This window comes from Ctenocephalides felis, unplaced genomic scaffold (assembly GCF_003426905.1).
Source record: "Ctenocephalides felis isolate EL2017-DRISC unplaced genomic scaffold, ASM342690v1 CF-g0.4_SCAFFOLD_01170, whole genome shotgun sequence".
In the NCBI taxonomy this organism is placed as follows: domain Eukaryota; kingdom Metazoa; phylum Arthropoda; class Insecta; order Siphonaptera; family Pulicidae; genus Ctenocephalides; species Ctenocephalides felis.
The window spans coordinates 38,313,928-38,337,551 of record NW_020537324.1 but is presented as its reverse complement, the minus strand read 5'-3'; the positions used below and the strand labels follow the sequence as shown (position 1 = coordinate 38,337,551).

General features: G+C 28.4%; 1 protein-coding gene across 1 annotated transcript; it reads left to right on the top strand.

Moving 5' to 3' along the window:
* Positions 1 to 345: 345 nt before the first annotated feature.
* LOC113367950 (afadin-like) lies at positions 346 to 23,021 on the top strand. The gene is made up of 8 exons (XM_026609519.1): positions 346 to 423; positions 10,923 to 11,042; positions 13,392 to 13,500; positions 14,755 to 14,948; positions 16,384 to 16,531; positions 17,945 to 18,070; positions 22,047 to 22,204; positions 22,827 to 23,021. Exons 1-8 carry the CDS (start codon positions 403 to 405, stop codon positions 23,004 to 23,006), a joined length of 1,056 nt encoding a protein of 351 aa, XP_026465304.1. The 5' UTR covers positions 346 to 402; the 3' UTR covers positions 23,007 to 23,021.
* The last annotated feature ends 603 nt before the right edge of the window (positions 23,022 to 23,624 follow it).

Here is a 23,624-nt window from a genome sequence, read left to right as displayed (position 1 = left end):
AGATAATAATCTGTCAAATAGAATTATATAAAGTATATTTACTGACAGTCAACAACGGTCAAACAATGATAAGCGTTTTTTTTTTTCATTTATTTCTACCTAACTATATAATATCTAACTATATTTCTATAATCACAAAATCCTAAAAAAAATCCCTTAACAAACTTAAAAAAGATTTATCAAAATCCGAATAATCGTTTAGGAGGAGTATCCTTTCACACATCATTAAAGAAGAATTTTATATATGATATATAATATTGCAAATATATATTTTATTAATTATATTTACACCATGTAGTGCGCAAAAATGATAAAAATTGATCATTTTCACAGGTACTGCGTCATATTTTTGGAGAATTTATCGTTTAATATAGACAATCTACATGCAAATCCTTGGAAAATATGATTGTGGACCTATACAATGTAAGAGAATTTATATATATATATACATTAGATTATTTAATGTTAATATTTATGCAGTTGATTTTGATACTATATTTTAAAACAATAAGGTTTTTAAAAGGCTTTAATTTTTTTTTTTGAAAAATTAAAAAAAAAATAGATTTTTGAAAATTTTAAATTTTGCATATCTTCAAGTTTTAGTAGTTTCTGAACATTTTGGCATACCTTAGAAAAAATGTGTGTGTGTATGTTAGTATGTATGTATATATGTATGGATAAAATTTTTCGTCGACGTTTTCGGGAGTACCGGTCAACCGATTTCAATTATTCAAAAAGCATTCGATCTCATTGATAAGAAAATGTGCTGATTAGTTTTTGAAAAGAATAGTGCTGAAAAAGTTGGCCCAGCCGCTTTGGAGATACGTAGCAAAGAGTGCAGAAAATAGAAATCGAGTTTTAGAGTATACGGAACATCCGATTTGAATGAAATTTTGAATTCAAAAAGGGTTTCAAAAATTCGATTCGTGATAAAGGGTGAAGCGGTGCTTAGTTTTTTAAAAAGACAGGTCATCCGTTTCAGATATACGGAGCTAAATGTGCAAAAAATGACATTTTTTGAGTGAACGATTCATGCGATTTGAATTATTCAAAAACTTTTTGCTTGTATTGACGAAACGATTATTTTTGGAAAAAGCACTTTTTTCTCATTTTTTTTTTGAATTTCGTAAATGATTAGGATTTTAATTTTAATTCTTGCTAAACTAACAGCTTATTCTAAAGCCCACTTATATACTTCAAATAAATAATTTTAACTTTGCATTTTATATCATATGATCCTTTATTTTAACTCCCATTCATTAAGTTTTGTTCACTTGCTTTTCATGTAAATTTATATAAACGTCATCGTCCAATTTATAAGCTCTTATATTTTGTCTATAAAATACGAATCTATGAAATACAAAAATCATAGTTCTTCAGCTTCATAATCATCAGTTCTTTGCTTCATCATTACACATCAAATGTTTTTTGAATCATTCAAATCGGACGCTCTGTTCTTTCAAAAACAATAAAATTTTGACGCATTTCTTGGTAAAAACAGACGCTTAAACTCTGCATGTATTTTGTAATGATTTTATAGCAATAAATCTGATCGAAATATAAATACTTCACAATTGCTATAATTAGTGAATTATTTATACATAGTCAAGAGTATAAAGTTTACAAGTCATTAAATATTATTAATTTTTTAATAAGTCGTGTTTCATTGCTGGTAAAAATGCTTACTTTTGTTGTAAATTTCAATCCCGTATTAGAAGAGATATATAATGCATTCATCAAACAATTAATCCATTACTTGTGTCAAGAAGTTTGAGCAAGAAGTCAAGTGATGTTGAACTTATTGTGTGCCTGTAAAAATTGATTGGTCTTAATAAACGCGATACCAAAGGAACGAGCTTACTAAATGCCGTACATCAAATTATACAGCCATTATCTGAATCATTCGAAAATATGCTTCTGTTTTTATTAAGTCTTACATCTATGTGTGTTATTAAGTTATATATCTATATATAACTTGTATATTAAGTTATATATCTATCCATGTGTGTGCATGGTACTGGTTACTTAGGTAGTGCAGCTTGGATCGTCCTATTCGGTCATGATTCCTATGCATGATCTATAAATTTTACGCCTAACGAGCTAGAATATCGAACAATAACTATAAAATCTTGTCGTCTATTAAAACATCAAATTTGTCTTTGATACTGTTTGATATTTGATATTTATCTAGAACGAATATATCAATCCTTTTTAATAGCTCAATCAAACCTGTTATAATTTTTTAAACTTTAACATAATTAACTTCCCGTAGGGTAAGTTATAGTAATCACAAAAAATCGAAAATGAAATTTTTTGCATATCTTTACGTTTCAAAGGTTTCTAAACATTTTGGCATACCTTAGAAAAAAATTGATGTATGTGAGTGTGTTTTTTTTGTATAGCGAAGGAAATGCATTCATGTATCCCAGACTCGTTTCTTGTCAGGGTATATCGGACTCAATACCGCCTGGGTATAATACCGACTAAAACCTCCGCTTTGCCCTTGCCCACAGAAACCGCTGTTAGACATTACTTTGTGGGGGGAGGATCTAGAATGTTATCATTCTTACCTTGATTTTGTACTCATCTTTTAAATGAACGAAGTCCCATCTGCCTTTTCTCTTTCCATAGAACGTAGGTCAACTAGCACATCTCTCGCAAATCTCTCTATGGCAGATTCCAAGCAGCTTCAGTTGCTATCATCACTTCCACAACAGTATCTGCAGTAATTCTTCGCCTCAATATCTCTTCTACATCGTCCCGTAGAGCACTAAATCGCGGGCACACGAACAACATGTGCTCAGCATCTTCGATTTCGCCCAAACAATTAGGGCAATCAGGCGAGCTATCGTGCTTGAAGCGGTTTATGTAGGGTCGAAAACAGCCGTGCTCAGATAATATTTGCGTAGTGTAATAATTTACATTTCCATGTTCGCGATTTTGCCCGGCTTTGATATTTGGATTGAGACGATGCGTCCATCTGCACTTCACTGCCAGCGGTCAATGCTATTCCGCCGTTCTTCTATTCTCAACTTTTCATGACTCAGTTGTTGATGTCTACGATGGTAAATTGTCTGCATTTTCTCTGCTAAGACAAAGAGATGCAGAGTTCCTGAAATAAACCACAATGCTTTCTCCGATATTGTGCGAAGTGCGCAAGCAACTCTTAAAGCACTCCGACGATATATAGGTCATGCCATTCTCCTAGTTTTTTTTAAGTTTTGAGAGCATCAGCCCTTATGGAGATACTATATGTAAGCACCGAAGTAACCACTGATGTTAGTAATATCCTTCTGGTTTGTTTTGGGCCTCCGCAAGACTCCGTCTTAACTACTGACGCCTTAGCACACTGTGTGTGTGCATGTGTATGTTTGGATACAGTTTTTTTGTCCACGATTTCGGGCGCACGAATCAACCGATTTGAATGGTGCCAAAAACGGTAATTCAGCTTTTGAAAGAATGAAGTACCCGATTTAAATGATTCAAAAAATATTTTAATTGTACTGACAAAATGTAGAATTGATGAAATTTTTGGTAAGGCCTAGTAAGGTCTAACGGTTTTGGCATTATAGAAGAAAAAGTAAAAAAAATATTTGGCGGTCAAAAATTATCATTAGACATATGCACATCAAATTATCACATATCTGACGAATTTTTTAAAAATGAGTACTCATTTTGTTACAATTTTATTGGGATTCGTACCAACATTTTTAATTCTTAAAGTTTACTTATACGGTTCCGCGTCATCACGGAAGTTGTTGGCTTTTCATATTTGTTAACGGTCTGGAATGATAAAGTATTGTCGGATTGGGTCCAACAAAGGAGTTGAGGTCCACATGTTATAGTCTAAGAGCCAGTGAACTATTTGACTAACCTGTTTTCACAAAGCCAGAAATTTTTTTAATCATATTTTATTATCGGCCCATTAAGAAAATACCATTCTGGCAGTCATTCCGCGGTTGCGTCATCATCCCTTCAATTTGTGAAAATGTAAAAAAAAAAATTTTTATAACTTGCTCGCACAAGGCTCAAATTTTGGGGGTGTATTCTTTTAACTGTTCAGAAAGCATATGTAAAAAGCCAGCCCATTCCGACGGTTGCAAGGGTCTGCCAGACGAGTACATAATAGTCACGACGCGCAAGGGTGTGGGCGCATTGCCATACATAATTGACTAATACCCTTGTATTTGAATAATTTATATGCCATTTTGAAGGTCATTTTGAAAACATCCGTTATACCAAACTTCAACTTTGTATCTCACCTTATGACCGAGATATCATTGAAAATATGCCAAAGTTAAAAGCTTATTGTTTTCTCTTTTAGTACTGCAAATATGGTTTAAATCAAATTTGTGGAACACTTTGAAAAATTGAAGAAACCAGAACCAGTACACCCGCGCGTAACGCATCGCACATCCGACCAAACGAATTCTATGCGGGCTATTAGCGTTACGCGCGGGTGTACTGGTTCTGGTTTCTTCAATTTTTCAAAGTGTTCCACAAATTTGATTTAAACCATATTTGCAGTACTAAAAGAGAAAACAATAAGCTTTTAAATAACGCTAATAATAAAGTAATTAAACAAAACGCACTGTCCGAAAACATTAATTGAAAAATTATTTTATCCTTTTTAGCTAATAATAAAGGATTATTTAGCATGTATTACTATACATTATGTGGTTTAAGCCAATATGAGTAGAATCACGTAATTTTTTTTTCGATATCTTTTATGGTTACGCCAAAAATTGAGTTTGAAAAAGGGGCCACTTTGGCATATTTTCAATGATATCTCGGCCATAAGGTGAGATACAAAGTTGAAGTTTGGTATAACGGATGTTTTCAAAATGACCTTCAAAATGGCATATAAATTATTCAAATACAAGGGTATTAGTCAATTATGTATGGCAATGCGCCCACACCCTTGCGCGTCGTGACTATTATGTACTCGTCTGGCAGACCCTTGCAACCGTCAGAATGGGCTGGCTTTTTACATATGCTTTCTGAACAGTTAAAAGAAGACACCCTCAAAATTTGAGCCTTGTGCGAGCAAGTTATAAAAAAATTCTTTTTACATTTTCACAAATTGAAGGGATGATGACGCAACCGCGGAATGACTGCCAGAATGGTATTTTCTTAATGGGCCGATAATAAAATATCATTAAAAAAATTTCTGGCTTTGTGAAAACAGGTTAGTCAAATAGTTCAGTGGCTCTTCTACTATTATATGTCGAACTGGGTCCGACAACGGTGTTGCGGTGCACATCTTATATGCTAGACTGGGGCCGACTAGGGAGTCCACAGGGTTAAAATTTTCAGAAAAAAGTTTCATACTTCAAATATGAGTTTCAAATTTACAATTCAGTTTCAAAATGTATATATTTCAAATGCGTTATACTGATCGTAAGAAATATATCCTCAGGTGGATTTATTCGGCACTTTTTGCAAATGTAAACTTTCTCAAGTGCTTTGAGCGATAAAATTGGCATTGTATATTTCATGAACGTTAAATATATAGTGATTATAATCATCTGTTTGAAAATGTTTAAAACAATTGTTATTAATCATTGATCAATATTTAATGATTACTGATTTTTTTCCTTAAATATTTAATTCTGGTACAGAAAGTTGCAGCAATTTGCCTTGAGGCGCGATGCCATACCACCGCTAGTTTAAATATTTTCATATTTTGGTCTCAATAATTTCAAGCAATTGTAGAATTTTTGTAAAATTTTCAGTAGATTTATTACATAGAAAAGGTAATAAAACTTCTTTTGTCATAAGTTAAGTTGCAAGAACTTTCTGTTATCTGGAAATAATCGACTTAATCAATTGGAATGAGATTTTCGTAAGTTTTATAATTGTGATCTTTTAAGAGTCCTGCTGAAAAAACATGTTAAGCGTATTGTGCGTGATAAAATAATAGAAGGTGCATATATATCATGCATGCTAATTTTAGTATGCATAGGTGTTAACTTCATTACATTTATAAATTACTATAAACACGTAGTGTAATTATTTCGTTACATTAATTTTTAACTTCCCGTAGGGTAGTTATAGTAATCGCAAAAAAATGGGAAATGAAAATTTTTATATATCTTTACGTTTCAAAAGTTTTTGAACATTTTGGCATACTTTAGAAAAAATGGATGTATGTGTGTGTGTGCGGATAAATTTTCGACGTTTTCGAGAACACCGGTCAACCGATTTGAATAATTAAAAACATGCGATTCGTATTGATAAGGAAACGTTCTGATTAGTTTTTGGCGAAGATAGGTCTAGCCGTTCCGTAGATACGGGGCAAAAAGTGCCAAAAACGTTAACTCAGTTTTAACGAGAACGGAGCGTCCGATTTTAATAATTCCATAAACATTTTACTTGTATTGACAAGATGAAGAACTGATTAAATTTTTGGGAAGGAGGTTCAGCGGTTATGGACTCTCAATAAAAATAAGTTAAAAAAATGTCATTTGGCGGTCAAAAGTGTTTATTGGACTTATGTACATCAAATTATCATATATTTTAAAGAGGTTTCAAAAATGTGTACACATTTTGTGTAAATTTTTTTGGATTCCGTACTAAGATTTTTAATTACGATGCCATGTATTCCACTAGTAAATCAGTTATATTGGTTTGGCAGAAAGATTTTGATGCATTTGTAATTATAAGATTTTCAATATAATTTTGAGTATGAGAAAAGTGTGTATGAGGTTACATAAATGTGCATGTATGGGTGTATATTACATTAAATTATCTTATATGTACTATATTAAGCTACTGTACAAAATTAACGGTTATATAACCGAGCGTCGTTAACTAATTCAGTGCGTCTTACAACTAACTCACTAGCAAACGCAACTTTTTCGGCCCATCTGATTTGGCACAGGCCTGGGTCAGTCTCCCTTTACTTGATATGGCTTTTGAAGATTCTCTCTGATATCGATTTAAAAAATAAAACGCAAATCTCAGCAGCTAACTGAGTTTGATTTGATGTACGTGATTTTTTAATAAAAACTTTCTGTCTGTATTTATTTGCATCACCCATACCTTATTTTTGATGCCCAGAAATTCAGCAGATTGAATTTTCTGGGGAAAAACAAGTTTCTCTTTGGGGAAGTAAACATTAATTTCAGTTTTGACATGAATTTGGGATTGTTTTTTTTTATTTTCAATATATATATACTTTTTAACATGGTTCAATTTTAGTGTTTTTCATATTCATTTTTAGTATTTTTCATGAATTTTTGAACGAGTGGATGGTTATGTCATCTGCTCCGTACCGCAATGAAATATTCGAGGATTATTAAATGCTTTAAATTAGATTATTATAAACACCGTAACTTTCATTATTCTTATTTTATAGACAAAATAAAGAGCTTATGAATTGGACGATTACGTTCATATACGTTTATAGAAAATAAATGAACAAAACTTAATCCGATTTAAAATGAAGAACATTGTCTATTATTTATGAATATAAACTGAATTGCAAAGGTAATATTATTTATTTGAAGTATATAAGTAAGCTTCAGAACTTAAACTAGAATTAAAATTAAAATCTAAAATATTTTCGATATTCAAGAAAATTGTTTGTGAAAATTAAAAAAAAACAACCGTTTTGTTAACACAAGCAGAAAGTTTTTTTTTTGTTTTTTTTTTAATTTTATTTGTTTATTATTTTTATTTATTTTATTGGCCTCGCTTACTTGAGCATTTAGTCACCTACATCATTCAATACAATCATATGTCCTATACAATTTTCAATTTCATACTATTCATATTCTTCATCTAATCCTATTCTTTCTATATTTCTTAACTTCTTACTTTTTCTACTATACTTCTTATTTCATCTTTTAAACTCTTCTTGCTTCAATTCATTTTAATACTAATTCTCTAATTTTTATGCATTCTGATTATTTTTACAAACATATTTTTATTACAATTCAAATTTCTAGTACAATTCCAAACTAACTACTTAATTTTTTTCAAATTCTTGCCGGAGTTTCGAATTCAGAACCTCCAGCGTGTGAATCGGGAACGATACTTGTGAGCTATTCCCGCCACAAAGTTTTTTGAATCATTCAAATCGGATGCCTGGTTCTCGCAAAAACTGAGTTTCCATTTTCTCATCGCATTTTTAACTTCCCGTAGGGTAAGTTATTGTAATCGTCCAAAAATCGAAATCGAAAATTTTTACATTTCTCGACGTTTTGATGGTTTCTGAAATTTTGGCACACTTCAGAAAAAATGGATGTGTGTGTGTGCATGTATGTATGGATACAATTTTTCGACCACGTTTTCGGGCGCATGGATCAACCGATTTGAATGGTTCAAAAAACATTCGATTCCTATTAATAGGGAGATGTGCTGATTAGTTTTTGGCAAAGGCAGGTCCAGTAGTTACGGAGATCTAGAGCAAAAAGTGCAGAAAATAAAAATCGAGTTTTTGAGAGAACGGAGCATCGGATTTGAATGATCCAACAAACATTCAATTTGTAATGACGGGGAGAAGTGGTGGTTAGTTTATGGCAAAGGCAAGTCCAGCAGTTTCGGAGATACAGAGCTAAATGTGCAAAAAATGGTAGTTTTTGAGAGAACTAAGCGTCCGATTTGAATGATTCAAAGGACTTTCTGTTTGTTTTAACAAAATAATTGATTTTGGAAAAAAAAAAATTCGTTTCAAAAATTTTTTTTTCAAATAAAATTTTTTTTGTATATCGAAAATAATTGAGATTTTTATTTTAATTCTGTTCTAATATACTTTAAACAAAATATTATTTCAAATAAAATATGATTAAGTTCAAAATTTGTTTTCGACTTTAAAAGTTCAATTGGCAGCAATGTTTTTATTTATTCTATTGACAATACTATTTTACTCACTGAACAATACTGCCTCAATTTAGATAAATATAAAAAATATAAATAAAATAAAATTTCAGTATGAATACGAATAGTTTTCAATATTCCGCAGCATATATAATTCTAAATATTTTCCATTTTCTTTGTACTTCATGAAAATTATAGTAAACATTTTAAATTTTAAGTAAAATTTGAAAAATAAAAAATAATTAAGTATTTATAATCACATTTTAATTAAAATATAATCAGTCTCATTTGTTGAAATTAATTTATTGGGAAATGCTAATGTTAAAATATTTTTTTGAATTATTTGATTATTGTATTATTTAATTATTATATATTAATAATTAATATATAATATATATAATATTATTAATCCACATCTTCTATATATATAAAAATAAGTCGGGTTTTCCTTACTGACGAAATAACTCCAGAACGCACGAACCGATTTCGACAATTTTGCATTCGTTGGAAAGGTCTCGGGCTCCGCAAGATTTGTAGCTAAGAAAATTAGCTTAGTGTTTGCGGGATAAATTTCAAATAGATTATTTAGAAAATTATTGTTGTTCACATGGGCAGTTAGACGTTGCCTATTCACGAGTTGTAAAACCATCCGCTTTGTTTCTGTTATCTTCAGACCAAAAAACAAAAAATGTAGTTTGCCAAAAAGCACTTCAATGAAAAGGATAATTTGCGAATTCACTTGCATTTACTTAGAGAAGTTCAACTAAAAAACACTTCATTTTTGTAATCAAAATAAATTCATTACTGTTGTATAATAAAATCACATTTTTCCTTTTCAAATATAAAACAAACAAAAAAATTCTTCATCTTTCTCACGAAACCATCTGGTGGCGAAACGGAGTTCGTCAGGTTTGCTAGTTAATTATAATATATTTCAGAAATTACGTTTTTATTTCAACACGGTATGTTTTTGCACATGATGGTTCGAATATGGTTCGAATATGGTTCCGAATATGGTTCAATATGGTTCGAAACTCTATTAAAAGTTTCAAATCATTGATTAACTTTTATTGATTATCATTGATTATTTTTAATTACTCGAATTTTGAATTGCGGTACGGAAAGTTCCAGCAATTTGCCTGAAGGCACGATGCCCTAATTGCCCTCAGACAGAATTCCACTTACAGCTAGTTTACATTCAAGTGCGTTAAATGTACATATTACGTATGCATATTTTTTGCATTTAGACTATTTAGAGTAAATTATGGTGGTTTTATTTTATCTACAGTATTCAATTTGACACTTCTTACGAGGACAAACATAAGAATTAGATTTAGATAATATTTTTTGGTATTTGTTCTTTTTTTGGTTGTTCACAGGTTTTTCGAAAATCGGCTTTTAGGTCTATTGATCCACTAAATAGCAATTCAGTATAAATTCGAGACATTTAGTTTTGATTGTTCAAATTCGAGACATTTGTGCCAGCTAAAACAAGAATATTGAAAATACTTGGAAAGACCGCAACTCTTAGAATTTGTAGCAAATTTTCTGGCCATTTGACCAAAATCTTTTCTGGTCAAAATCTTTTACAGCTTGAATTGGACTCAATGACACGTTCATCACATTCTCCAGACCTAACATCATATGATCATTATTTTTACCGGTCACTGAAAAAATGTTTAGGCGGTATAACATTTATATCAAATGAGGAGGTCAAAAAGCTCTTTGATTAGTTTTTTGCCAATGACGACCAAAAAAATTATGATTTCGGAATTATGCTAATACCAGAATCAGAAGACAAAAGATGTTTGATCAGATCAGAATAAACAAAAGATGTTTGATCAAAACCGCCAATGCAGAATTCATTAAAGTATTTGTTTATTTACGAAAATTACGTCAAAATGTCTATAAAAATCGAAGTTACTTTCCGAACAATCCAATAGATGCTTTTCCAATTCAAAGTTCAAAACGGGTCATTTGACCTGCTTTTGAAATGATTAGTGTTAACAATGATATTAGTAACGTGAATTAGAAAACGATTTAATGCGATTGATCAGTATTTAGAATTTTCAGAACTAACCGCAAATTTTGTGTTTTAGAGCGGCTGCACGATGAATGCCAATGACAAGAGGCAACTGGAACGAGAAGCTCTGCGGAGCGTCATCCAGCAATGGAACGCGAACCGTGTCGACTTGTTCGAACTCAGCGAACCGAACGAAGTAAGTTTTCAAAGTGACAAATTCAATTATCATCATAAAATTAGTACGATACTCATTTCAAAAAGCATTAAAAGATAGAAAATTTATTTTATCTACATTTCAGTACGAAATTGTAATCGATATCTTGAACAAAACTAACAAACATAGATATGGGCGGGAGCACCTTTGATAATCAATACAATTCTGTAATATATAGATTTTTTAAATTGGTCAGAAAAAAAATTTCATTTTCGATTTTTGGACGATTACTATAACTTACTACCCTACGGGAAGTTAAAAAAAAAAAGAAAAATTAAAGATAAGACTTGTACAAATATATATTCACAACTAAACAAAAAAACATTTATTTTTAAGAATAAATTAACAAAATTATATCCAACTTAACATCAATATTACATTAATAGAAACACGTGATTAATATATTTTATGCAAGTTATAAAATGATATGACTGGTTTTTTGGTATACCGGTATTGCATTCACTAATGACGATATATTATTACATATTAACGACCAATATCCCGAACAAAAGTTTCTGAATAGTTTTCATGTATAAAATTGTAACGTTAATTCTTAAGGGTTTCCATGAGCTCTAAGTAAGCCCATTTCAAAAGACATTAACTTCATATTCGATTCATAATTAGAATTATTCTTTTGTTGTATTTATAATTGAATATACTTTTTTTATTAGAATTTTTATACAAATTCTACGTTGGAGTTGATTTATGTTAAGTAATTATTGTTTTTTATTTTGTGTCGCTATAAAATAATCTACATTTTTCAACATCGCGATGAACAAATTTATGTTTTTGCTTAAAAATTCGAATTGTCAATTTTGTTTTTGGCACAAAAATTAGGAAAAGTGTTAAAAAATATCCGTGATAGCAAATTTAGTTTGCTTCCGCAATTTCTTGAAAATGGGCTGTACCAATGTTAATAAATATTTGCTTTTTGATAAAACTCAATGCAATTTTAGCATTAATTATTTCAATTAATTTTGAGACATATTTTTGCAATTGATATAATTAAATGTAACTGTTTACTATTCTTAGAAATGTTACTTATATTTATGCAAAGGTAGCACAAACATGCTTAGAGTATCACAATGAAAGTCGCGATGTGATGCTCTGATTAATTTCCTATGTTTAGTTGAAGACGAAAATCAGCGAACCATTCAGTGGTTGGTTATATAACATTCTTAAAATAATGAAACAAGGAAATTTTTAAAAATATTTGTTTCTACTATAACTGTACTACTATTTGTTTAAATTGGATAACTGTCACTTTTTTATTCTTGGTTGATATATATTCAGTTATATCAAATACATTTACAAATTAGATTGTGATGCTACATATTTTTAAATATTAAAAATATCGACATTGCATATTATTTATCGATTCCTACTATACTATATTAAATTTACATGTAATTGTAATATTCCTAATAAGGAATATCCTCATTAAGGAATATTACAATTACGTAAGTATTTACACCATATCACTTTCTTATAAATTAGCTTTAATTAATAGTTTTAATCTGTGCTTTCAAACTAGAGTCCACTGAAGATGACACAAAACAATGTGCCAGAACGTATGGAAACAATAAAAATGTTATAAGTTCATACAAGATTTTAATTGATGTATTGCCCTGAAGACTGAATCTCACAGCAAAAATTATTTACCTGTAATAATTTAGATATTTCTTTGACTGAATAAACCTATATATATATATATATATATATATACATAATATATATATATATATATATATATATATATACATAATTATCAGGTTTATTCTGTCAAAGAAATATATAAATTATTACAGGTAAATAATTTTTGCTTCTCAATTTTATATAAAACCACCATTAATTAATGTTACTCAATAGTATTAAAAAACATTGTCTTTGGCAGAATAAAACTGATGATGGAACGTATCTAGTTCCGAAACGCCGTTATTAAACATCTTCAAAAAACAAATTGTTTTTTATTATTTGATTTACTGTTCGGAAAAGAAACAATCAATATATATACATATATATATATATATATATATATATATGATTTAGATTTTTTTGGTCGAAATTGAGACATATATTGAAATGTAAGCCAGTCTTCGAACTAAAAAAACAATAAATAATGATCTATTTATTTATACGTTTCGACACGATATGTGTGTCATCATTCACAATTTTTTTTAATAAACAATATCACAACAGGAAAAACTCTCTCTCTTACACACACACACATATATATATATATATATATATATATATATATATATATATATATTTCATGTAGATATAAGTACTTTGTATGATCTAGATATTAATATTTAAACTTTATTTTAGGATTTGGAATTTCACGGAGTGATGCGATTTTATTTTCAAGATTCTGGTCAAAAAGTGGCAACTAAATGTATCCGAGTGGCGTCAGATGCAACTGTTGCTGATGTCATAGGTATTCAATTTTGTATTCAGATTTAAAAAGTGCGTGTCTTTTAAATGGCTTCTTCAATAAAAATGTTGGTGTTATTCCTAATCAGTGTGAAATAACTGATCATAATAGATTTTGAATCATCATTGAAACTTCTTTACCTATTGTTATGAATATATAAATTCAGGTGATATTTTTTAACTAATTAAAGGAATCAAGATTTTGATAACCTTTTTAATCTTCATTTTATTTGTAATAAAAAAAGATTAATAATATCTTTAATATGTTATTTTTAACTTCCCGAACTTTTTCATAAAAAAAATCTGATTCGCCAATTTTTTTTTTCGACGTTCCAAGCCATTCTGAATCTAATGATACCAATTTTGGAAAAAGTATGTGTGTGCGCGCACGTGAACAGATTTTTTGCCGTAAATCGATGTAGTCCAGCCGTTTTCTCAAAAACGGCTGGACTGATTTTAAAAAATTTAAAAGCCTTCCGATATATCTCGAGGAGGACTAGCGTTTATCAATTTTGCACGATCAACCAAGCCGCTTCTTTGTGAATCGCAGAAAAGTGAAAATTTTTTCGTTCACGTTTCACCCCGAAATTCTGAATCGATTTTGAAAATTCAAAAACTGTTCGAAAGATATTATTTGGGAATCGTGATGATTAGTTTTTGGTAAAAAACGGCCGGGCTGTTTTCTTGTAATAAAGTGTTAAAAAAAATTTTCGTTTTTATGATTTTTTTTTTTTGATGATAGATACCATAGTATTTTAGAACTTACTGAAATATTATGGCCTTACGACAATTAGTTTAATTTTAAAAATTCACCAAAGTCTGAGAAAATGACTAGTTTTTTTTTATGTTTATTAAAGTTAAATATAGAAGATTTACTTGGTATGAATATAGAGTGTTCGTTCGTTTTCACACCAAACACACACACTAATACTTTTTCCAAATTTGGTCTCATTCAGAATGGCTTGGAACGTCGAGAAAACAAAATTAGCGAATCGGATTTTTTTATGAAAACAAACTTCTCCTTCGGGAAGTTAAAAAAGATTTTTTAAGTTTATTATATATGAAGATTTGTATTGACCAATATCATATAATTGTAGCGAAAGTAAAATTACAAAAGCTGTCAAAAATACTTTATACAATATTATCTATTGATATTACAAATATTACCACAATTATAAATGTATGATATTTATTTATTTTAGTTAGAGTAACGTTTTTAGTAGAGTAACAAATCTAAATGATTAATATACTTTTGCAGAAACATTAATTGAGAAATTCAGGCCTGATATGCGAATGCTATCCTTACCCAGCTATGCCTTATATGAAGTCCATTCCAATCACGAAGAACGGAGATTATCACCTACAGAGAAGCCTTTGCTAGTGCAGCTAAATTGGCATATAGATGATAGAGAAGGAAGGTTTCTCCTTAGAAATGTCGACCATAAAACAAATGTATGAAATCGAATAAGTATTCAAAATTCTTTAAGTTCCTCAAAGATTTTTTATTTGCTACTTACTTACAAATTTGTTTTTTTTGCCTTATAGTGCACAAATTGTATTTAGTTCCGTAGCTCTTGCTTATTATTTATGTATTGTACGCATATAGTCTCATACCGGAGAATGAAATTTACAAGTTTTTAGAATTTAGTTTAAAGACTCTTTCAAGAGAAACAAGTTTCACTTCATATAGTTTCTTCATAGATATACTTGCAAGGTAAATTATTCAATATTTATTTTCATATATATTGTGAAATTCAGATTTTAAACTGAGATAAATAATGAATCAGGCATGGGTCGATGGGATTTTAGGTGATTCTTGTATACCACTTCTTATTTGCATATCTTTCTCAATGATGCGGAATCCTTGACAAATTCCAACACAAATTTATTTGAAATTATTAGCATTATTTTCATTACTTAAACATTAAATGGCAATATAAGCAATATGACAGTTCAAAATATTTTGTCAGGTACCTTTTTTTCATACATTTTTTCATTTTTTGTTCATGCACACTGTTTTTTTTATATTCTTATTTAAACTGCTATCCTGGAGTTTGCAAATATTGATATATAAAGTTATATTCCAAATGATGATGAATTTTCATCTCTCAGGAAAAAAATTGCTTGTAGATTATCTCTCTTTTTCAGGGAGTGAATTTGGTGATAATGAATTTACTCAGCTGAAGAGAAAACTTGAGAATACCATATATTTTTTTTATTAAATTATTGTTTAATCCAATAATATTATATAATTATAATAATAATCATATAGTATAACATTAATTTAAATAACGAACATAGATTATTATATTATCAATATTTGTTATTTTTGTGAAGTTCTACACTGCATAAAGGTGTATGTTTTCAGCTTATTACACACTTAAAAAAATACTAAAAGTTTTAATAACTACTATTATAAAAATTCAAAAGAAATATGAATTAATAAAGCTCTGTTGCAGTAACAGTTTTCCTATTTAATGATTAACATGTTTATCATTGCAACAGTATAATTGGAATGTTAAGTCATTGATCTTCGTTTGATGGCTTTATTAGTCTAGAAGAAATATTGACACCAATATTGGAATGTGTGTTAATGTGTACCAAATTTTGAATTTCAGTCGATAATTTGCTAAATCATAATTCTTATTGATTAAATCAATTCTTTAAGGCAATATGCCATATGCCTGGTTTGTTTTTAATTTGAGATACTGAAGATTTCGATTTATAATGGACTTTTGCAAAAGTTTCTATTTAGTTCACAAATTAAATTTTCATAATCAATCACATGTACATATGTACATAAAATTCTATATTTCATCTATACTAAATGATTATTATTTGTTTTTTTCATAAGAGCTTTATAAGAAATTATGAATTGTATTTTTAGGCACCTGCTGTGGATCTTGCAGAATCAAATAACTTTAAACGAAAATTGTCTAAACGAGAAAAAAAAGAATTTAAGAAGAAAGAGAAATTATCTAGATTACAATCTGATGCTTCAAAGGAAAATAAAAATGCAGAGAAATTATACACAGGTGATGATTGCTATAGAAATGAATTTTTCAATGTACAATTTTTAATCTGGATGGGTTGTTAGGATTTTTTTTAAAACTAATGCATTGCAATGATAATTGTTTAAAACAATTGCTATATTTCCAAATTTAAATATAAATAGCATTCTTTTTTTGAACACTAACATAATTATGTTAGAATTAAATATTACATGTTATTGGTAACTTACTTTTTTCAAATTATTTTCATACCTTTTTGCTTAGTTTTATTTGTTGTTTATTGCATTATTATTTACATGTCTTTGTAATCCAATAATATTTCCCTAAACTAATGTTTTTCAGGAAAATATGTTTGTGAATCCACTTTTCAAACAAATACAATTTAAAAGTTAAAAATCATGAAAAAAAATTCTTACTAGGGAATGCAATACTGATAAAAAATTTCAATACTACTTTCAATAAATTTCAGTAATTTTTCATTTTGAAACCGAAATACCGGTAAAATACTGGTATTTTTGTTATATTAAACAAATGTAAACAAAATTAAAAGTTACTGGTACAAATATAAAAAATTGTATACACAACTACAACTATAGTCAACTAAACAATAAAAAAAAACAAATTTATTTTTTAATAATTTAACAAAATTATATCCAATTTAATTAATTCATTATCAGTATCGAGTATATTGAGTACTTTTCACCAAAATCAAACGTATGAGTAAGAAAGACCAAAAACTCATAAAAGAATATATTCCATTATTATAATAAACTGTATTGTCTGTATCCTATGTGTTAAATAAGCATAATCTCCAATATTTAAAAAAAATAATTTTCTTCACTAATTTAAGATCAGATACTTTATCAAGATATATTAAGATACTATATTGTGTTGATTATTGTTATTTAAAACAATGTGATGGTTCTATAGAATTTTCAAACTGCGAAACGTTTTCGAAAAATATTTTCTAATTGTAATAAGAAGCAAAAATATTTAGTAATTATCATGTATAAAGTTAGAAAAAAATAAAGATTACGCAGGGGTGGGTAATCTTTATTTTGTTGATTATGATTCTTTATGATATAAAATATTTTTGGCTTAAATGTCTCTTTAAAAACCGTTACATTTTACATAAGGTGAAAAAAACATCATTATCTATCAGTCCAATTCTATTTATTGTAACACGATATGAAGCCCTTAGTAAAGCAATGAATATTCAGTTTAATGACGAGTTGAGATAATATTTAACATTTGTTTATCCTACACAATCACTTAAAGATATACCTGTTTAGACCATTTTGAAATTCAACGATAAATTTGTTCTGAGAAATTTAAACTTTAGTGTATTATGTATCAAATAGCGCTTATGCAAAAATACCGAAAATACCAGTATACCGGTATTGCATTCCCTATTCTTACTATTTAATCATTTTGTAGAGCTTCCTGAAACTTCATTCACCAGATCCATATCAAATCCTGAAGCAGTTATGAGAAGAAGGAGACAACAAAAACTAGAAAGAAAGTTACAGCAATTTAGGTCTAAAGATGGAGGACCTGATACCGGTAAAAAATTCTGCATATTTTGTTTGATGACTCAACTTCATTCAATAAAACTAAATGTTCAAATTAAATGAAATTAGAATTTAGAAAAGATTTTAGCTAATTCTCTTTATACTTTCAAGTACTAACCAAAAAACAAAGTTATGCTGCATATATCATTTTTTCAGTTATACCTATAAATTGTTCAATATTAAAACAAATTGATTCGAAAAAGAAATTGGAGGTGATTTTTTAAATATTTTTCTGATATTAAGAGACCTAACATTTTTATGGAGGTTTTTGGGCCCAATTCAAATGAAGAATTTCAAATCATATGTCAAGAAAAATTATGTATAAACATGTTTAGTATTTTTTATAAATTTTCAACACTTTATATAATTTTATAATAAAAATTGTATTATAAATATAAAGTAACTGAATCGAAATTAGCTATAAATTTGTATCGAAGCTTTAAGCAATAAATAATCATAGATTTTTCTCTATAATCATAAAATTTATGGTTTTGAAATAAAATAGTCTATTTGAATCATTGGGCTAGATGATTTATTACTCAATATGACAAATTTGTTACTTAATATGAAAAATGTACATGTAGTTTTTAACCAATACAATACTGAATATTAGGGAAATAATGGACAAAATGATATGATATGATATGATATATATATATATATATATATATATATATATATATATATATATTCAATAGATAAGTCTGGATTTTTTCAATATATTGATTGTTTCTTTTTCCGAACAGTAAATCCAATAATAAAAACAATTTGTTTTTTGAAGATGTTTAATAACGACGTTCGGAACTAGGTACGTTCCATCATCAGGTTTAATTCTGTCAAATACAATGTTTTTTAAAACTATTGATTAACATTAATTAATGATGGTCAATACAGATTAATTAGAAAAAATTTTTATAAAGGAATGGATTATGTACTGGGGTAAAGAGTAATAAGAATTAACTAAAAAAGGTTTTATATATATATATTACACACCTAATTTTATATATATATACACACCTAAGTCTGTTTTTACACGGTTGTTTGGTTCCAGAAAAAGCCGTGTAAAAAAAACTGTGTAAAAAAGACATTGATCTTATACAAATATGGGTGATTTGTTCCTAATCTCTAAAACCTATTAAAATTAGTGAAAAACAAGAATTTTTAAGAACAAGAATTAAATTAGTGCTATATATGAGCCGCTCAATGCACACATCGACTAACTCCACTTTTTGAAAAAACTGAGATATTAGTGGGAAAGAACTTGGTATAATCATATCTTTTTATGATTATAATAATTTTCCAAAAAAATAAAAATTGCCACTGTGAAACGAAATTTTTTTTGACCACTGAATCCATAAGTCATTTATTTCAGAAGACATTTTGATTAACTCCATTCTGTAGTGTATATGTTCTGGTTGGGTTGGATTTCGGATTTCAAATTCATGAATTACGAATAAGAACACAGAACTGTAGGGTGTTGTGGGTCTCGAAAAAAACTCATCTAGTTTTATAAAAGACATCGAAGACGTTACAAACTTTGAAAAAATAACATACTAAAATCCGTGTACCCGGCAAAACAAGAATATTAAAACTGCCTGAAGTTTATTGAAACTTGTTCAAAGTACGGAAATAAGAGCTAACTTAATTAAAAATAAATTTTTGGTCGGTGAAAATAGTTATTAATCTATTAACTCAAGATTTTGTTATTATTGAGTCACGTGCGAAAAAAAATCGAGACATAATTTTACCAGATAGTTGATACAATATAATAAAAACATTTAAGAAAAAAGCGCCATTGTAGCTAAGCCGAATGCTTCACTAAGATTTTTTATCTATTTTTTATTTATTTAGAACAATAAATCAATAACAGAAAAGTAACCATCACAGGGTGTCCAGAAAATTGGCCTAAAATGCGCTGAATTTAGAATAGAAAGGTCCAAACCCAACGATATACAATTTAAGTGTGACTACAATGAAGATCCGAATTTTAAAAAAAGTTTAAAGTTTAAAAAAAGTTGAAAACTTGATTAACTCCACAAGTCATATCAAAACTTTAACTTTAATGATAATTATTTTCTCACTATTAATAGTTATAAATCTTATATACCGTTACATGTAAGCTATATATGTATTTATACGTTCTAAAATATATTTTTCAATTTATATTATAACAGGAATTTTTAAAAGCAATATACATTACTTTATCGCTTTTCTCCACTTTCTGACTTTCGGAGTTAGTCGATGTGTGCACTGAACGGCTCAATTATATAGTGTACGCGCTAAAGGGGAATTCACTTAAATCTTTAAGCTAGTGTTCGCAAACTATCGATACTATCGATGGTTTCAGACTTTTTTCTCTCATAAATACTTTTTTGTGATATGAACATACTTTCAAAAATTAAATTTGACAAAAAAAAATTTAAGTACATAAAATTTCAAATCGTGCTAAATGGAATAAAATCGTGTAAAAAAATTAAAAATATTCAATTTTCAAACCGTGTTATATCAAAACCGTGTACAAAAAGACCGTGTAAAAACAGACTTAGGTGTATATATATACACCTAAATAAATTTTAAATAAATAAATAAAATAAATTTTTTTTGTCAAATTAAATTTTGCGAAGTATGTTCATATCACAAAAAAGTATTTATGAAAGAAAAAAGTCTGAAACCATCGATAGTATCGATAGTTTGCGAACACTAGCTTAAAGATTTAAGTGAATTCCCCTTTAGCGCGTACAAACAATTTTTACTGGTCAAAGCAAATGTGAATAGCACTAATTTAATTCTTGTTCCTAAAAATTCTTGTTTTTCACCAATTTTAATATGTTTTAGTGATTAGGAACAAATCACCCATTTTTGTATAAGATCAATGTCTTTTTTTACACGTTTTTTTTTTACACGGCTTCTTCTGAAACCAATCTCCGTGTAAAAACAGACTTAGGTGTATATATATATATATATATATATATATATATATATAGGCAAAATGAAACAGTTGCCTTATTTTAAAATTATCGTTTCCGCGACTAACAACACGAAGAAAGCAATAAAAAAAAATCCTGTCAGGTGTTGAGCGTCATTGCCAAGGTCTTGTCGAAGTAATAAGTTCAAACGTGTTTTTCGCCTTGATAAGTTTATTTTGAGTGTTTTTTTTTGTTTTTTGGGGATCTGATTATTGATGTTTGTAATTCTTTCAATTAAAGCACAAGAACTTATGAAATTACTATATACTCAATAAATTTTGTTGCAATACTCTTCTTTTATCTATGGTTGCAATAATCAGGTGTTTGATTAATTATTCATTTTTGTTCATTTTCGGACAAAATGGCATACCTATAGTACAATGGACAAATTGATTCAGTACTATTTCGCAAGAACTATAAGGCCAAGAAAAAAACTCCCAATGGTTTTAACTTCTACTCCACGTATGCCAGAAAAAATTGTTGAAAACAGATACACTGGTGAAAATAAGAGACTTGCATTTATTGCAAAATCCGTTTTTTTTATGATGTATAACTTGTACCCTTTGGGTTCATGTGCTGATGTTTGAAAGAGGACCAACCCATTTATTCATAGCTTTCTTAAAAATTATCAGTTCATTATGTGCTTATTTTATATGTCATTTTGTCCTAACTTTATGGGTAAAATGGTTTGTGTAATAGGTTGTATTTTTTTTTAAATAAATAGTTTATTATAGTTTCTACTTAATTAAAATGCTATCTTACTAGTAGTCAACAAACCAAAGATGAAAAGAAACAATTGAGACTAGTTATAATATCATTAAATAAAGATATATAAATAAAAAGCGAAACACCATATCATTTTGTCTGTATTTCCTTTACTAGTTTATAATTGTTTGTTTTAATATTAGATTATATAATCTTCCAAATAAGTTTATTATTGAAAATTATTTCCATTTCATGGATGAATGACTCACTTTTATACTATGTTTTGACATTTTCCAGGGGGTACTTTGAAAATATATGGTGAAAGCCTGTGCCGTGACGTGCCTTACAAAACACTTTTACTTTCCATCAGAGATTGCGCTCAAGCTGTGGTCAGAGAAATGTTGACAAAATATGGCCTAGAAAATGCAGATCCTACACATCACTGTTTAGTGCAGGTGATGAACAATGCCAACTAATACTTTAGTTTACATCATAAATTGTATGACAAAATCAGACTTGAGTAATATTCAGACAAAATTGTTTGATATAATACTCTAGTTTGCATATTGTTGAAAATATCTAAATTTATGTTTCAATTAGGTCACTTGAAATATTAATGTGTTCTAAAAATTTTCATATATATTTCATCACTTATTCTCAATTTTTTTACTATCAAATTCAAATCTCCTGATTGTATTTGTTGGTTGTACATTATGTAAAATAATTTGGATATTTTAATAATTATCTTTGGATATTTTGATAGCATTATCAGGTACTGCTTTGACAATAGACAATGTAAATCCAAAGAATAATTTCAATTGTATATAGTATTTAGCTGATTGAAATTAATTGCTTATAATTCTGAATAGTTTAGTTATATAAATTGCTTAATATAGAATAAAGTAAATACAATGACTCATTTTCAACCTACATTTAGATTATTTCAAAGGAGATTTGACATGTAGCATAATAATGCTGCAAAAACTAAAAACTCTATTACATGAATAACAATTGCTATTTTGTGATAATTGTGATATGGACAATAGATTAGGAAATTAATATATTTATTTATTTTAGGTGAATGGTGATGGTTCTGAATATATTTTAGATGATGATGAATGCCCATTAGCTATACTAATGAGTCAGCAGAACAAGCGAGGTATGTTGTTAATTTATAATAGTTTTTCAAGTTTTTGTTGTAATAAACTACTCCAAAACTTTCGAATATTTTTTTTTATGAATTTTATGAGATTATGAGACCAAGGTTTGGGATAATCAAATTTTTAAAAGAGTTTATATGCTTGGAAATGGGTAATATAAGCAAGGTTCATGGCATTTATTAATTATAAAAATTTATACATCATATGCAACATTATCATTTCTTTACGATGTAGGGTTTATATTTTTCATTACTGGGTAATACATACAATCTAGCTTTATTTAGATTTCTTTGCTAATGATGTTCAACTTGATTTTGTAAACATGCCATCAGTATTGAGGAATACAGAAATGTACTAATGAAACTAAACAGTTTATTAGTTATTGACTTTTGAAAGATCGATAAATTTGATTGGATTTTATAATTTTTTTTTATTTTCTACTTTTATACAAAAAATTAATTTTAAACTTTGTTTATGATACCACCATAATTATATTTAAGAAAAAAGGTAGTTGTAAGAGAAATAATTGCTTATAAAGTATAACAAAATATTACATATCTCGAATTTGAAGTATTTAAGGATGTGATTCGGATAAAATCAAGTGAATGGGTATCTATCTATTAAATAACTAATTTAACAATATTAGTATTATGATTATTTAAATCTTTGTAGAAATAATAGCATTGAATTCACCATTAAACACTTTAGAAAGGGT

Bases quoted from the DNA above. Each gene is read 5' to 3' on its own strand.
- LOC113367950 (XM_026609519.1), top strand. From the start codon at position 403: ATGATTGTGGACCTATACAAT. The intron at 13,501-14,754 runs GTATTCAATTTT...ATACTTTTGCAG, and splicing joins AACTGTTGCTGATGTCATAG to AAACATTAATTGAGAAATTC. The intron at 22,205-22,826 runs GTGATGAACAAT...TATTTATTTTAG, and splicing joins CACATCACTGTTTAGTGCAG to GTGAATGGTGATGGTTCTGA.